The sequence below is a fragment of the Phocoena phocoena genome, chromosome 1, assembly GCF_963924675.1.
Source record: "Phocoena phocoena chromosome 1, mPhoPho1.1, whole genome shotgun sequence".
NCBI classification, from domain to species: domain Eukaryota; kingdom Metazoa; phylum Chordata; class Mammalia; order Artiodactyla; family Phocoenidae; genus Phocoena; species Phocoena phocoena.
Genome location: NC_089219.1, coordinates 148,102,495 through 148,118,751, shown reverse-complemented (window position 1 = coordinate 148,118,751; position 16,257 = coordinate 148,102,495). Strand labels below are relative to the sequence as shown.

Genomic DNA, 16,257 nt, shown 5'->3' with positions numbered 1-16,257 from the left:
TGGTACTCGAAGTGCTTTGGAGCCCATGGTCTTATAAAGTGTACAGAGTCCTGTCCTGCTCCCGCCGGCCATGCTTGCTTGGGCTAACTCTGCCCTCTAGGTACCTCCTGGGCACTCAGTGCCTGCTTGCTGGCCTCCTCTGCCAGATTCTGGGCCTGGGCGGCCTGTGCCCGCTGCTGCCTGGCCCGGTGGCCGAGCTCCTCCATCCGCGCTCGGAAGCCACCCAGCTGCTCCATCAGGCTGGTCGCCAGTCTTTCCGCTGGCCCCAGCACCTGCTGAACCTTTGTGGAAAAAGAGACCCGGAGTTTGGGGTGGGTCTCATAGGCAGTGACCTTCATTCTTCTCTCCTCCAACTCATCAGGCCACAAAAACTCTCTACAAGCAGGACATCACTATCGCCACCATCCCAATCCTCTATCTGCCCCCGGCATCCAGGCCTCCCAGTTCTCCAGCTTAGCTGACCAACCCCACCCACTCCTGCAGCAGCCACGAGAGCAGAAAACCAAAGGCTCGAAGCCAGGCTCAAGGCTCATAGGCTCCCTTCTTCAGGGCCCCAGCTCAGTTTCCACCCGGGTCACTTCCTGGCATCTTCTATGCCTTGCACCCGAGTCTGAATGTTCATTCCCACAAGTGGGGGAAGGAAGCCATAATGCCTACCTCAGCAACCCTGTCTTGGATACGCTGAAGGGAGCGGCGGGTGCCTTGCGTGGTGTCCTGGGCCTCCTGCAGTGCCAGCGTGCCCTGTCGCAGGTTCCCCAGCACATCCTCCACCTGGCCCTCCACTGTGTGGGCTCGGCTCCTGGGGCCGGGGGAATGGAAGAGGGGGGAGGGTGGAATGGGTGCACGGTGAATGAAGAGATGTGGGATCCAACTCACTCCCCAGTCCAGAGAATGTCCTTTCCAGCCAAGATAAGAAGCCGAGTATTAACTCAGTAGCTTTTCCATCCCAGGACCCCACCAAGCAGGTTGTCTGAGGCAGCCTCTGGGACGGTTTCCAATAAGGAAGACGGGGTTGTGCCGAATAAAGTTTCAGCTGGATGCCGTGTATCACTTCACCATCCCCCACCACAGTAAGCACCTCCTCCTGTCTCCCAGCCCTCGGCACCCCTCTGACTTGCAGACGTTCCTCTCTTGCTTCCAGCAACAGAGTTGAGGGGCAAAACCCCAGCCCGATCCTGGGAGAAGTTCAGGGCCCAGGGCCACACCTGGCCTGCTCAGCCTCAGCCTGGAGCCTGCGAGCCCGAGCGATGTCCTGCTTGGTCTGAGAAAGCACCAGGTCCACGTTGGGGAGCCTGGCTGCGATGGCCTGGATCTCATTCATCTTCCGCAGGACTGTGGCAGAGTCTGTGGGCAGCCACAGGGCCAGCACGGCCTCACTGACCTCCTGGATGGTGGCTACGTCAGTGTCAGGGTCTGGAAGACAAACCATCCATCGGAATGGGGGAGCTCAGCCACCTCCCCAAAGATCAGAGGCCTCTCCAAGCTGACAACACCCGTGGGCAGCACCTCCATGCCATCTCTGCCCGGGCTGCCCAAGGAGCTGCGGCTCCCTCCCGGGCACACTCAGGCACCCTGCTCTGAGAATTTCCGGGCTCGCTGTCGCGGGAGGATGGCTGTCGGCACAGCTGTGGCAACTAAGTTCCACCACAGGAAGCTGCAGGCTGGGGAGAAGGAGGTGGTACCAGGCAGCTGGTACTGAACAATGCCTGGAGCACAGATATAATCAGCCCTGAAGTGGGGAGACCAGCCAGGGACTGGAACTGCTTCCTTGGCAATAAGAACCCTTCCACGTGCCCCTCCTCTGGGGCAGAGTGCTCGCTTTTGCAAAGGCAGATCAAAATTACCTGGGCTTTGCTCACATGTCACCTTCTGAGAGGGGCCAGCCCAGGCCATCCAATCTAGGATCGCAACCTCTACCCTCTGCCAACACTCCTTACCCTCCTTCTCAGCTTTATCTTCCTCCCTAACATTTATCGTCACCCACGTGCTGGACACTTAACTCATTTATTGGGTTTTCTGTCATTTCCCCACTAGAATGTAAACAACGTGAGGACGGGGACTGGCTTTCATCCACAGCTATAGCCCAGCCCCTAGCACAGTGCATGGCACTTGGAGGCACTCTGTTTGTACATTGAACAAATGATTGAAGGGGCTCCAGTCTCAGGCCTCCTCTTTACTATTCAAGCAAACTGGGACAAGTCAACTGGCTTCGTTGAGCTCAGTTTCCTGATCTGTGAAATAGGAATCACGATGGCCAACCTCAAGGGATGATACGAAAAAATCAATTTAGCAGGAATTTCACAATCCAACTCTGGGTCAGAGAGTAAGGTCAGGAGTACAGAGATGGCATCTCCTCCCCATGGTCACTTTTACAGATTCCACTGGTACCGACATGGTAGGGAAGGGGGCACCTGCCCACCCAGATAGTTTGCCCTAGGACTTAACTCCTCTGGGGCCCACCCAGCCTTACTCTGCAATCAAAGGTTTCCTCACCAACTGGCTACAGAGGTCCTAGACCCAGTCCCCTCCGCATGCCAGGTGGAAGGACATTCCTGGAAGGTGGAAACCATGCCTCTTTATTGCTATGTCCTTTTGGGGCCAGGGCAGCACACTGCAGGAGCTCAAGGCATAACTGTGGCTGAGTTTAATGAAGTGGGCTTTTCCCCAATTACGAGCTTTCACAAGGACCTCCCCATAGAGACCACCAAGCTCTCACCTAACCCAGAGTCCTACTCTCAACGCGGCTTATATGTGCCTTCCCTAGAAAGCCTCTTACGGCAAGCACACCCTCACCTAGTGCCTGCCCTTCTTTTGTTCTGCCTCACTTCAGCTGCTCCCGTGGGCTTGGTCTTAGTTACACTCAGTTTCATGGGCTTCTGAGTCTCAGGGTGGGCTCAGCAAACATTCACTGCTCCAAGCTGCAGGATGTGGGGAGCTGAGACTGCAAGTCAGATTGGACTTGGTCCTTGCCCTCATGGAGCTTGAAATCTAGTGGGGCAAGGAAGCACAACCCTGAGTGATGGGGGTAAGCTCAGGGTGCTAGGACGGCTGTTACAGGGGCTCCTAACCCAGTCTGACAGGTCCAGGAAAGCTTCCTGGAGAATGAGATACCCAGGGGACCCTTAGAGGGTTGTGTAGGAATTAGCCAGGTCGGGAGGGGTGGGGCAGGGCAGGGGAGACAATGCAGGGAGAGGACAAACATTAGAGAAGGCAAAGAAGCAAGATGGGTGGTGGGGCGCTGGGAGGTGGTCCATCTCATAACGCAATAATCTAGAGTGTGGGCTCCGGAGTGAGGTGAACCCTACCCATACTCTCCAAGCTGGATGCTTCTAGGCAGGTTTCTTAACCTCCCTGTATCTGGAGTCCTCACGTGCAAAGTGGTAGGCAGTCGGGATTAAATAATGTGAAGCACTTAGAACAGTGCCCGACACTTAGTAAGAACTCAGTAAACCTGACCTATTATCTTTGTCACTTCCTTTGATGACCTGAGAAAGATGGTGCCCCCTCTCTCCTCCACTGGCCTTCCACTCTCCCGCCCTAGCTGTGACCCTGTGCGCCCACAGCAGCTGGTACCCATGTTTCCTGCAGCGGGACTCTGGACCTTAGAATCCACAGCCATGGAGACTGTAAGAATTATCCCAGGTCCCTCCCAGGGGCCAGGCCTCTCTCAGGCCCTGCTCCTTCTCTCTGCCCCTCATCCTGTCCAAGGACTCAACCTGAGACACAAGCATAACTGAGGGGACAGCAGGGACCCCGCAGCCCGGCCACTCCCTGCCCATTCATTGGAGCCCAGACTGCACCCCAAGGACAGGCTTCCTATCCCACCACCCCCTAGCTGGGGTTGATGCAGGATGGAGGGCCACCTAGCCTGCCTTACGCGGCTTCACTCAGGGAAGGTCTTCCTTATTTGTGAGTCCCATCCCCAAACTCCGGCCTGTCCCTGCTTCTCTCCAACCCGCCACCTGCACCCCGGAGGGGGCTCTGGCCTCTTGAAGCAGAAGCACCGCAGTAGTACAGGAAGAACGACTGTCATTACACCAGGCCGTCAGCTCATGTTAACTGGGCTCCCAGCCAAGCAAATTCCCTGGCAGGGGCCAGAAATTTAATAATAGCAGTTCATACTCCTGAGGCATCTTTAATTTGTCAAAACACATTTTATGTCGTTGCTTGACACCCGGAATAAACTTGTAAAATACTATCATCCCCGTTGGCAGAAGCGAAAAGATGAGGCAAAGAGGAAAACAACTTGCCCAAAGTCCCACAGATTCCCTGAGTCCCGTCCAGGGACCTTCCCACTCCCCAGGTGGCAAGGGAGGAGATCGGGTTCACTTATTCATTCAATCAACATTGGGTGCTTTTCTGGGCCTGGACTTATGCTAAGTGCCAGGGACACAGCGAATAAGACAGACAGCCATCCCTGCCCTCTCGGAGTTTAGGGTCCAGTTGGGAGACAAACGTTACACTTGTAGACAGGTGAGCTCAACAACCACAGGCTCGGAGTAGAGCAGTGAAGGTCAGACTCCAGAGGGGAATATGGGGGAGGGGGATGACCAGAGGGGGTGGTCAGAAAAGGCCCCCCGAGGGAGATATTTAAACTCAGACCTGGAGGGCAAGAATCAGCAGCCTTAGAGAGAGCATCCCAGGCAGAGGAACAGGAAGAGCCTCCGAGGCTGGCAAGAGCCTGGCCTGTTCAAAGACGGTTTGTGAGCAAAGTGGAGAGGATACAGGCCATACCCAGGAGGTAACAGAGGCCATGGTAAGGAGCTGAGAGTTTATCCCAAGAACAAGGGAAAGCCAGTGAAGGATGTTAGGCATGAGTGGGATGTGACCCCGCTTACACATTTTTCAAAGATGTTTCAGACTGTTCTGCTGAGAACGGGCTATGAAGGAGCAGGAAGGAGGTGGGGGGTCACCTAGAGGCCGTGCAGCCATCCAGGTGACTGATGGGGGCTGGTCCAGGGGCATGGAGACCAGGGAAGGAAGTAGCTGACTGACAAATGAGATGAGGGACAGGGAATGGGGCACTGAGGACAGGCGGAAGTCGAAACATCAGCCCAGGAAAAGGTAAAGACCAGCTCACCTGAGAGGAAGTCTCGGACCTGCTGGATGAGGAGCCGCGTGCGTGTGACGTCTTCCTCCATCTGGGAGCGGCTGGTGCTCACCTGCATCTCCAGGCTCTGAGCATCTGACTGCACCTGCAAGGTGGCTTCCTCGGCTGCCCTGATCTGCTGACACACACTATGGGTCAGCAGTGGTTAAAGCCCCAAGAGGGCCTCTCAGCAGCCCCCGAGGATTCTGGAGGCACCTGCTACCCAAGATCTCCCTAGGAAACTTTTGTAACTAGCTCGGTTTGGCCCCAGAAGAAATGATGTAAAAACACTGGCCTCAAACTCTATCTCTCGCTTGCTGTAGGGCCACGGGAAAGTCACCCAACATCTCTGGGCTTTCGACTCCTGGCTACAGAATGGGAGCTCTGACTTGCTTAGGAGCTCTTGTCCCCTCTGCCTCCTCCACCACGGACCCACCCCACCTCAGCCACACCTACCATCTGCCTGGTCTGCTGGAGCTGGGCGTTGAAGCCCCGCAGCTGCTCGGCCACCTGCCCTGCTGTCCGGAAGGCCCCACCTGCCCTGGGGAGAGCACCCCTGCAGTGGGAGCCACAGGCCGTGCCATTGTCTCGGGGACACAGCTCCCCAGGGCACGCTCCCGGGGTGCAAGCCATCTCCCTGGGGCCCCCACAGAGCTGTGGAAAGATGAGGGCATCAGAGGGGGTCCCCAAGCCTCCTCAGTGACCACTCCCCTCCCACACCTGGGAAACAAGCAGCCAGACATCTCCACGGCAATTTGGGCACCAGAAACTTGTTTCCTTGGTAATTGCTGAACACACTATGTGGGGTCAAGGGTCGGGATGGGCAGGGGTGTGGGAGGTCCACGTGGCCCCAGGGGGGAATGTGGAGCAACAGTCGGTGAGTGACAAGCTGGGGCGGGGGGCCTCTGGAAGTGGGGCTCCATGACAGGAGTCACCTTGTTGGCGGCGGGTGTCAGATCAGGCAAGGAAGCCATCTGCAGCCTCAGGGCCGCGAGCTGGGGGCCACCGGCCCCTCCTGCCCCTCCCAGCTGCTGCTCCAGCCTCTCCGCCTCTCTCCGGCTGTCCCTGAGCCGCAGCAGCCGGCGGGAGCTATCCGTGACCTGCTGAGCAGCCTGGGATGACCGCTGGTGGGCCGCGGTCAGCATCCGGAAGGCTCCTATGGGAAGAAGAGAGGGAACCAAGCTGGCCCTGGACCCGGAGGCCTGGAGACGGAGATGAAGCCTGGCCCGGCGTGGTGTCTGTGTACCACTCCTCACCTGAAGGATCGGCACTGCTTATTTTTTCAAACTGCTCCCTCTTGCTCTGATACATAACGAGGAGGCGATTGAAGCTTCTGTCCAGATTCTCCAGGTCTCCCGGGAGGGACAAGGTCTCCTCCTCTAGGGGCAGATCCACCTGCAGGCCCTGGAGAGTCTGCCTGAAGTGGGAGAGAAGCTTCCACTAAAATACAGGAGGGGGGCTTCCTCCCTAGAGCCAGCCATCCCCTCGGAGAAATTGCTACTGAGTCAGGAAAAAGAGACGCCATCAGTAAAAGCCACAGAAGGGAGCCTCCGCAGGCTGGAGAGGATCCTGCTGGGCAAAAGCTAGCACAACCTCACTCCACCCCTATGCGGGCAGATCCATAAAAATCTCTCCCTCCTTGGCGTGTGTGACCCTAACAGTCCCGGCTTTCCTCCGCCTCCCCACGTTGGCTTCCACGAGGAGCATCCCCCGAGCCCCTCCTCCTCCTCTGCTGCCTACCGGCGGACATCAGCCACCACCTGTACCCCAGGCTCCCGAGTCTCTCTTCTGCAGCCCACACCTCCCCACAGAGCTCCCGTAGCTGCAGCCCACTGGTGGTCTCCACCTGAAGGGGGTCACCTGCCCTGACCCACCACGGCTGAGCTTCCAGACATTCCTCCCTCCCAGGGCCTTTGCAGCTCCACCCACCACCATTCCCTCCACCAGCCTCGCGCACTCCATGGCCGGGCTTTGCTCAGCACGGACCGTCCTTCTGGAAAGCCCCACCAGGGCTGCACACCCAGCCCACCAACCGCCTGCAGACTCCCTACTCAGTGCTGAGACCAAGGTCAATGGCACACCTAGATGGCTCAGGCCCTCACAGTCAGCAAGTGCTCAGGGAAAGAAAACTCATAAAAACTTCAGAAGGAAACCTCCCTGAGAAGGCACCTCGGCTGGTGGGAGGAGACCGTGGGTGGGACTGCTCCCATTCCAAAGGCAAACGCAAGTTATTTTTAGAGCCCTGCCTCTCAGATGCCCTCCACAAGGTTGACTAATGCAGAGCTGACTCTCCCACGGGCGGCACCGGGCACTTGGAAGAACTCAGGACTTGGGCTCGTGCCTGTGCTCCCGGTGCCCCTCGGCGGCCACGTGACTCTATCATGTCACCTATCTGTGACTGTTTCCTCATCTGCAAAATGCAAGGAATAACACCCACCACGCCAACCTCCCAGGACTGTCGTGACAGTGAAAAGAGAGGCGCCTGTGAGAAGCCTTGGTAGACGGTAAAGGGCTGTAACCGATGTAAGGAAGGACCAGTGTGCCCCTATGTGGACCCACGTGGAATTGTTCTTCTGCCACGTGGCTCGGCAGGGAGAGGGAATGACCTGATGGAGACGATGGCATTGGCCACCTGGGCCACCTCCTGCTCCGTGACCGAGGCGCCGCCGAGGATGGCTTGGATCTGCTCCAGCTTGTTCTTTGTGTCCAGCATCCGGGACGCCAGGCCGCGGTCCTCCAGGCCCGGCCCAGGCCACAGGCTGGTGGTGGCATTACGGAGGCTGCTGAGGCGGAGGGCCCGCTCCCGGAGGCCGGTGTCATAGGTCTGGAAGCAGGGGTGGCAGGCCACACACACCGGGTAGCGGTCACAGTAGCCTCGCTGGCACTGGTCGCAGCGTGGCCCGGTCGAACCAGGGCGGCAGAGACAGCGGCCCGAGGCCTTATCGCAGCCTGGTCCCTCCGTTCCCCGGAAGTCACAGTCACAGGCTAAGGGGGGAGAAATGATGGTCAGAGGCCTGGGGGTCAGGAAGATCAGGTGTTTGTGGGGAAAGCCCGAAGAGGAGGTCTGACCTCAGGGTCTTTCACACTTAGAATAAGACAGTCAAGGCCGGAATGAAATCATGGTAATGACAGCAAGCCCTTACGTAGCACCTCCGACGTGGCAGGCACTGTTCTGAGCCTCACTCACCAGGCACACGCTAACGCTTCTGACCCTCACCACATACTCTGTGGCAGAGTTAACATGCTCATTTTCCCATTCTCACAGATGAAGCACCTGAGGCAGTGTGCCCCTTGCCCAGATGAGGAAACTGAGGCCTGAAGAGGGGGAGCAACTCCTCCTGAGGTCACAGAGCTGAGAACAGACTCGGGTCTGCGTGCCCTTGTCACTATTTGTCAAACTGACTCCCCCTCAGGACTCACTTTCTCCATCTATGAAGAGGGAGAGGAGGACGTTTCCTGCAGATGGCTTCTGGGAAATGGTTTCTCAGGGAAGCGGGAAGCAAAGCAGCCCTCCTGTCATGCGCACATAGGGACATGGGGACGGCCTGGTGTCAGCCTCGTGGCAGCGGTGGGGAGCGAGCGCTCCTATGGGTTGCCAGGGCCCACCCCGCGTGGACCAGTACGGGATGCCCTCCCCCACCACAGACCCACGTGTCCCCACCACGAGCCCACCCGAGCACACCCCCCCATGTCCTCCGCGTCCCCACTCAGTGAGCACACCTCGGCATCCCATAGCTGCATCTCCGTAGGTCTTGTCAGGACACTGGCGGATGGCTGCAGCGTTGCAGGTCAGGCCACCAAAACCTTCCTGACAGGGGCACTGTCCTGTGAACTGTGCGGGGAGAGACCGGTCAGGGGGCAGAACTCCCCAGTGCACCCCAAAGCAAGGGCTCCCACAAGGACACAAGCTCCGAAGTCAAAGCCCAGGACGGCCCTGCAGAAGGTGTGCGAATGTGGCATTGCCAAAGGCTGAGAGCCACGGACGGAGGGACATTTGGTGGCCTCCCCAGGGGAAGGCGGACAGAAGCAGCCCAGTCTGACTTTGGAAAGACCCAGAAGGGCAGTGCGGAGGGGAGACAGAGGCTGGTGGGCGGGAGCCCTCCCTTGCTGAGCGGCCCATGCTCTACCCTGCCATGTACCTGGTTGCACTGGGGGCTGAGGGAGTTGTGCGGGTCGCAGGCACATGGCTCGCAGCCCCGGCCGCTGGCCAGCTTCCAGTGGTAGCGAGCGCACTGGTCACATTTGGGGCCCACCACGTGGGGCAGACACAGGCAGCGTCCACTCTCCTCATCACACGGCATGTCCCGCTGGGCACCCAGGACGCTGCAGTCACAGCCTGCACGGGAGGGAGGGCTGCTGAGCTCGGGGGCCGGGCCACCAAAATCTTACCCCCAGAGGACGTGCACCAGGGAGGGGCACAGCCTGGGAAAAGAACGAGGTAGGGCCGTTCCCTCCAGATAACCTGGCTGACTCATAAGGCCACCGCACTTTCCCACCAGTCCCCACACCTGGCTGCTTGGCCACCTGCCTGCCCTCCCTCGGGAGGATTCTGTCCCACCTTCCACCTCAGGCCTGTGCTGTCACCTGCTGGAAGCCAGTGGCAAAGCACCCGGCACGCAGCTCCGGGAGTAGGACCAGTCACAGATCTGGTGGCCCCAGGCGCCTGCCCCACGCCACGGCAGGCTGGGCCCCTTACTCACGGTGGCAGCCCTGCGGGTTGGCATAGGTGAGTCCTGTAAATCCCGGCTTGCACAGGTCACAGCGTTCCCCCTGCACTTGCTCCTTGCATACACACTGCCCGGTCACTGGGTCACAGGGCGCTCCTGGCACTGCCCCATCCGGATCACACTCGCAGGCTGAGAGACAAAGGCAGCCACGGCAGGAGGGACAAAGAAGAAAAGCAGAGAGCACATTCTAGAAGCCAGGCTTCCTGGTTCAAATCCTTGTTCCACCACTTCCTGACTTACAACCTTACCACCTTAGTTGAGTTATTTAATCCCTCTGTGCCTCAGCTGTCTCACCTATAAAATGGGGGTAATTATACAACACTCATGGGCTTCTTATGAGGAATCAATGAGTAGGTGTAAAGCAGATGGAACAGTGCTTGGCACATGTTAAGTACTATAAAAGTTTTGGTTGGCATTATTTACTGAATAGCTACTCCGTGGCCAGCACGGAGCTGGGCACTCTTGCCTGTCACCTTATGTAATCCTCACGATAATCCTGAGAGGTGAGGATGCTTACCCCCATTGCACAGATGAGGAGACTGAGGCTCAGAGATGTTCAAAGAACATACGCAAGGTCACACAGCAAGCAAGTGCTGGAAACAGAAGTCAAACTCAAGACTTTCTCACTCTTTCCATAAATAGATAAATATCAACAGGAAGTGAACCAACTTTCTCCCACCCCAAAACCCAAGCCCCTTTCATGGCTTTCAAAACGAAGACTCTTCCTTCACCTAGGAAGTCTTACCTGATGAACCCCACCCGGATCGAAGTGCTTCTATCTCTTTGCTCTCTCCCATAGGAACTCACTGGCCCTTGTGATGTGTTAAGTCACTCCTGGGTGACTTACATGTTCCTTTAATAAACATTCCTGGAGCATCAATTATTTGTCTGTCGTTGTGCTAGGGCCCAAGGATACAAGAATAACCCCTGCCACGGAGGGGTCCTTAATGTTGGAGGAAGCAGAAAAATAAAGAGCAAACCACACTGACTTGCTTAGAAGGGCACAGCTAAGTTAAAAACAATTGCCCACAAGTCCTGACACACGACCAAGTCTTCACGCTTCCTGAGGGCCTGTATGTCCTTAGGGACGTGTGCTCTGTTGAGCCCAGAACAGATGGGGATTAACAGACATATGATGCCCTGGGTCCCTGGAGCCCCGACTCACGGATGCAGGTCTCCTGAATGGGAGCATCAGGACGCCGGTTCCGGAAATAGTGCAGCTGACACCGCTCACAGTTCTTGCCCTCAGTGTGGTGTTGGCAGTCGTCACACACACCTCCATGTGCCCCCTGGCTGGCGGTAAACACGGCTGGGTCGAAGTGACATGTCTCTGAGTGTCCGTTGCAGTCACACCCTGCAAAAGGAGATTACTAGGGCTGACATTTGAGCAGCATCGTTGCCATGTACAAAGCACGTTCCACACGAACTTGCTGGCATCCCCAGCAACTCTGCAAGATGCTCAGGTCTGGAAAACAGGGCAACTGAGGCCCAGGGAGGCTTTTGTAATTTATTTCAGGTTATACAGCCAGTAAGAAAGGAAAATAGAGAACTCAGGCCTCTTGACTCCCAGTGTGGGGACTGACCCAAGAATAACACCCATGTTGAGCCGAAGAGAGAGCCCTTTGAATGGTCCCATGTCAACCCTCGCCCACTGCCACCTGCTGGGTCTCCTGCTGGGTCACTGCCCTTCTCTGGGCTGGGGATCTTTGTTGCCCTCATTTATGCAGGGAAGGGCCCGGCCTCCAGGAATCTAATTCCATGGATTTCAACTCTGGAGGCACATCTGAAGTAGAAAGAATGACAACAGGGAACCATGTATGTCCTACACTGGATAGGCCAGAAGTAGGAGGACCTGTGGTTAGCCCAAAAGGCACGTGGCATCAGAAGCATGGACCAAATCGTGGTCCCTCCAGGCCTGGCTGAGGAGAAGGGCCAGGAGCAGTGGGAAGATGCAACTCAAATATTTTCTCAAATACCCTCTCTTTCCCCAAAGAGCAAGGAGAGCTTAAATTACAGAATGCAGTTAGGTTTAGATTTAAATAATAAAGACTAGATTCTCCTTGTGTCCCCGATGGGCCAGCTGCTGCAGGGGAGGTGGGTGATCCCAGGCTCATACTTTGGCATTCATGGGGGTCCTGGTCATCTGCGGGTTTCCAGGGCTTGTTGTTGTAGAAGGGTGCACAGTGTTCACAGTTGGGGCCGGCGGTGTTGTGCTGGCAGACGCAGACCCCATGGACCTAGGAGAGGGGCCATAGGTTACCATGAATAATTATCACAGGAGCGTCCCAGCAATGGACTTGCCCTCTCCGCTCTGTCCCCAGGGTCCAGCTCAGACCTCAGCTCCTCCAGCCTTCACTCAGCTCCTATGGCACTCCCAGATGCCGGCTTGTGTGGTCTGTGTGTGTGTGTGTGTGTGTGTGTGTGTGTGCGTGCATGCACACCTGCACTGCTCCTCCATTTAGGTTTTTAAAAGCTCAGCCCTTGCATTTGGCCATCCCCATGCTGCCCAGTCCAAAGCAGCACCTGTAAAGTGCTTAGAGAGCCTTGTTGGTAAACTGTGATTCTAGAAGCTTGTGGGCCCTCGGGAGATTTACATTCCAACAATCTATGACTGCAGTTGTTTGGCTAATAAGACTGCAATGATGAATTGTTCCTAGACTCATTAAGGTATAAAAATAGAATAGCAATTGCGTGCTAATTGTCTTCCATATTAAGCTCACCACCAGCAGGCTGGCATCTAGGACTTGCATTGTGTTTGCTCCGTCCTCATCCCCTACTCACTCCTAACAGCACAGCTGAGCTGAACTAGCCGCTCCCAGGACAAGCCCTACTTTTCTCCACCTTTTGGCCTGTACTGACGTTTTTCTTCCTGACTAGACGTCCCCTCACTCTCTTATTCACCAGCAAAATCCTGCCAGCTAGAACGGCATGTCCTTCACCTGGCTTGCCTTGTCTCTCTAATTCCATGGATTTCAACTCTGAATGCACTTCAGAATTATCTGGGGAGCTTTTTAAAACATACCAATGCCCAGGCCCGATTCAATCCAATCTCAGGGAAGAGGCCCAGCCATCGGTACTTTATAAAGTGGTGATTCCATTGTGCAGCCAGATTTGAGAACCGCCGGGGCTGGGCAGGCCGTTGCCCTCCTCTACATGCTCATATGCCGGCAATCCTGCTCTGCCTGGGTTCTGGTCTTTTGTTTGTGGACCCTAATGGATGACACATCTCTGGCACTGGTCTCCCTCTGCCTTCCTCTGTAGCCTAGGGCAAGCGCTGGCCCAGAAGTGGAAAGGATAAAGCTGCCCGATGCTCATGTCACCTGTATTTCCCTCAAGGGTCGCTTTACGTGATTTCATCGTGCGCCTCTATCACTGGGGCAAATATCATAGTCCCATCTGTTAACAGAAGAACCGAAACCCCAGAAAAGTGAAATGACAGCTCCCTCTGCTTCTTGGTCCTAGACTCTCTCCCCTCTACCGATGGTTCTCAAGTTTGGTTTCATAGCAAAATCCCCTGGGTTGCTTCTTAAGCTGGAGTTTCTCTCTTCCATGCCTGATGCATCTGACTCACTGCTCTGGGGTGGACTTAGCATCTGTGTTAGACTCTGTTCTCTCGCCCTGCCCCATATCTCACCTCTACATGGGACTTTACAGTCCCCAAACCAGGGGCTCTATGGCAGGATGTCAGAACCACCCTGGCAGGATGTTAGAATCACCTGGGGCTTTAAATAACAATAATAAAATCAGAGTGTATGAAGGTGTGGGTCTGGGTGATGCTTTTTAGCTCCCCAGGAAATTACAATGCGCAGCCAGTGCTGAAAATCAATGCCTTAAGTTCCCCCACGAACACCCATGCTTATACTTCTACTTATATGTATGCTTATACTTACATATACTTCTATGTTACTGAATAAAAATAATTTCAAACCATAAAGCAGGTCCAAAGAAGTGCTGCAAAATCTGACCTTTGAAATGATAATCATTTAGAATCATTTTCACCATTGCTCAAATATTAAGTACTCGAGTCTTAAATTTAGTGCCCCCCCTCCTTTATAGAAGCTAAAGACGCCAGTCTGCCCGGGTCTTTTCCCTCCCCTCTCCTTTCCCCCTCTCTGGGCTGTCACCTGCACAGTGGTGGAGGGGCTGGCAGGGGCTCTGGAATTGGGGGCACAGTGGTCAGCATGGCCGTGACAGAAACAGCTCCCCTGCAGACGCAGCTGGGAAACAGCATAGTAGGCGCTGGGAGGGTGATAGCCCCTCTGGGGCACAGAGGCCAGCCTGGTGAAGTTGACTCTCAAGTTTGTGATCGCCCCCAGCTCTGAAGGGGACAAACAACAAGGAGGGAGGGGGTAGAGATGGGAAAATAAAGAACGGGAAGTTAGAGTCAAATAGAGACTCCTAGGGCAGGACGATAAGGAAAGGAATTCTGGTCGCACCATTCCATCTTCCTCAACCTTCCCACAACAGAAAAGACCCACTCCACCCTGGCTCAGGCCTTTTGAGTCTCTGGGGCCACCACAATACCCCTATGGGCTGAGCAGGGCAAGTGTTCAATCCAACCATGTTGACAGAGGTAGGAAAGACAAGGAAATGTCCATGATCTGGGTTCCAACCATGTTTTGTTCCCCATCCACAGTCCCACAGGCTAGAGGAGTAGCCACACTGACCTTGAATTTTTTGACTTTGAGTTGCTGGGATCCCAGAGGCTAAATCCATAAGGTTAAGTTGGACCTGCAGAGAGAGTGGAAATGGAAGGTCTGAGGAAGAGGTGAACTGTGGCCGAAGCTCAGAGGTCCTCCTTTCCATTCAATGCCCTGACCTTCTCATACTAAGGTCTTTCTTACCTGGAGCCTGAGATGACCATGGATGTGAGGTCTGCCAATCACTCTGGGGGAGGGAGATGATCATTGGGCCTTAGATGAGTGTGTGTGTGTGTACAACCTCTCCTCTCCAGTTGAAAATATAGCTATCCCAAGAATTTCCTGATTTCCTTGGGTCAGAAGTTACAGTAAGATATATAATAGACATATGAGGGTTTAGGGGATACTAATTTTCCAAAGACCCAGGATGAGTTAGAGGGTCCAGAGCCAAGGATACATGGACGTGCTGACCGCCACACTCTAGACAACCCCAATTTCAACTATGCCGTTCTTACTTGATTAAAAAATAACACTCATTGGATGTGACTTCAGCTGCATATCCCAGGAAGAGTTTTCACATCAACCTCCCACAAATCAGGGAAAAGTCCCGTGTTCTGACGTGTGGTCTGGGGCACGTGGTTACGTGGATCTAGATACGGCAATAACCAAGGAGGAGTTGTTGCAGGGAAGGAAAGAGACGCACTGCCTACAGGAAAGGCAGCGCTCCAAGCAGTTCTGACGGCTCCCCTGAGCCTCAGCCAGAGAAAGGAGACAAAATACAGCCCCTGAGGGTGGGAGCGAGGGAGCAGTGATGAAAGAAATGAAAGGATTTGACCCCAGGTGGGAGGATTCAAGGAGAGAGCTGGGCTGGGTTATGCAATACACTCAGTGTGTTTCTGAAATATCCTTCCTGGGCAGCAAAGCGGATGCACAGCAAGGACGTGCCCAGAGGGATCATTATCGGGGAGCTCAGGAAGGACAGCAAGGCTCACTGCCTGCGGAAGGGGGTGGTTCTCACACATTCTCCAAAGCCTGGTGACCATGTAGCGATGGGGTGGGAGAGACCTCTCCCCGTGCCTACATTTTCAGGGTCCCCTCTGCCTACCTTGGCCCCATCCAGGCGGCTGTTAGGCCTCTGGGGCAGAGGCTGGCACCGAGCATCCTGCCAGCTCTGAGGCTGGCCCCGGCGGACCCGGGGGAAGGCAGACGTGCAGTCGGCAGCTAGGTACTGGTACACCTGCCAGGTCTTGCCGAAGTCCGAGGAGCGCTCGATCAGCATGCCAGCAGGCATGGGCCCCTGCAGGGACACACACAGGGTTGGGGCCTGAGTGACATCGCAGTGGGGACGCGATCACAGAAAGAGGCTCTTAAAGAGGTGCTGGTGGCCCCTGAGAACCACAGTGAGGAGGGAGAAAGGGGGCTGCATGGGACAAGTGGGCTCAGGGGTACCGGGGTCCAATTTTCCTGACAAACCACCGGCCCCAGCGGGTTTTCCCCAGGGGAGCCGTGGAAAGTGATAGAAGGCAGATCTGCATTCCAGGAGGCATGATCCCTAGCTCAGCCAACCACCCAGGTGGCCAGGCCAGAAAATTCTCCCACTGCACTTCCCACAGCCAACCATTTTTTATCACCTCTAGCTCCCAATTCTGTCCCTCCTCTTTTTCCTCGCGTGGCCGTGGCCATAGTTCAGGTCCCAGTTGCACTGAGCCTGGGTTCCTACAACAGCCTGGAACTCAAGCCCAGCTTTTGTCCAGGCTCTCCAAGCCACGCTCCCCACTTCACCTACAGGGTTATCTGATCA

General features: G+C 55.6%; 1 protein-coding gene across 1 annotated transcript in view; it reads right to left on the bottom strand.

Moving 5' to 3' along the window:
- The window catches only part of LAMB3 (laminin subunit beta 3), a 38,372-nt gene that overhangs the window by 3,482 nt on the left and 18,633 nt on the right, over nt 1–16,257 (bottom strand). The window contains exons 5-20 of the mRNA XM_065883049.1: nt 15,562–15,753; nt 14,484–14,547; nt 13,941–14,134; nt 11,933–12,053; nt 10,982–11,170; nt 9,790–9,945; nt 9,229–9,425; nt 8,810–8,921; nt 7,696–8,074; nt 6,346–6,506; nt 6,025–6,245; nt 5,546–5,743; nt 5,081–5,225; nt 1,206–1,413; nt 658–799; nt 105–281 (exon numbers count right to left, since the gene is read on the bottom strand). Of these exons, the coding sequence (XP_065739121.1) occupies nt 105–281; nt 658–799; nt 1,206–1,413; nt 5,081–5,225; nt 5,546–5,743; nt 6,025–6,245; nt 6,346–6,506; nt 7,696–8,074; nt 8,810–8,921; nt 9,229–9,425; nt 9,790–9,945; nt 10,982–11,170; nt 11,933–12,053; nt 13,941–14,134; nt 14,484–14,547; nt 15,562–15,753 (2,856 nt within the window). The remainder of the gene's footprint in view (nt 1–104; nt 282–657; nt 800–1,205; nt 1,414–5,080; nt 5,226–5,545; nt 5,744–6,024; nt 6,246–6,345; nt 6,507–7,695; nt 8,075–8,809; nt 8,922–9,228; nt 9,426–9,789; nt 9,946–10,981; nt 11,171–11,932; nt 12,054–13,940; nt 14,135–14,483; nt 14,548–15,561; nt 15,754–16,257) is intronic.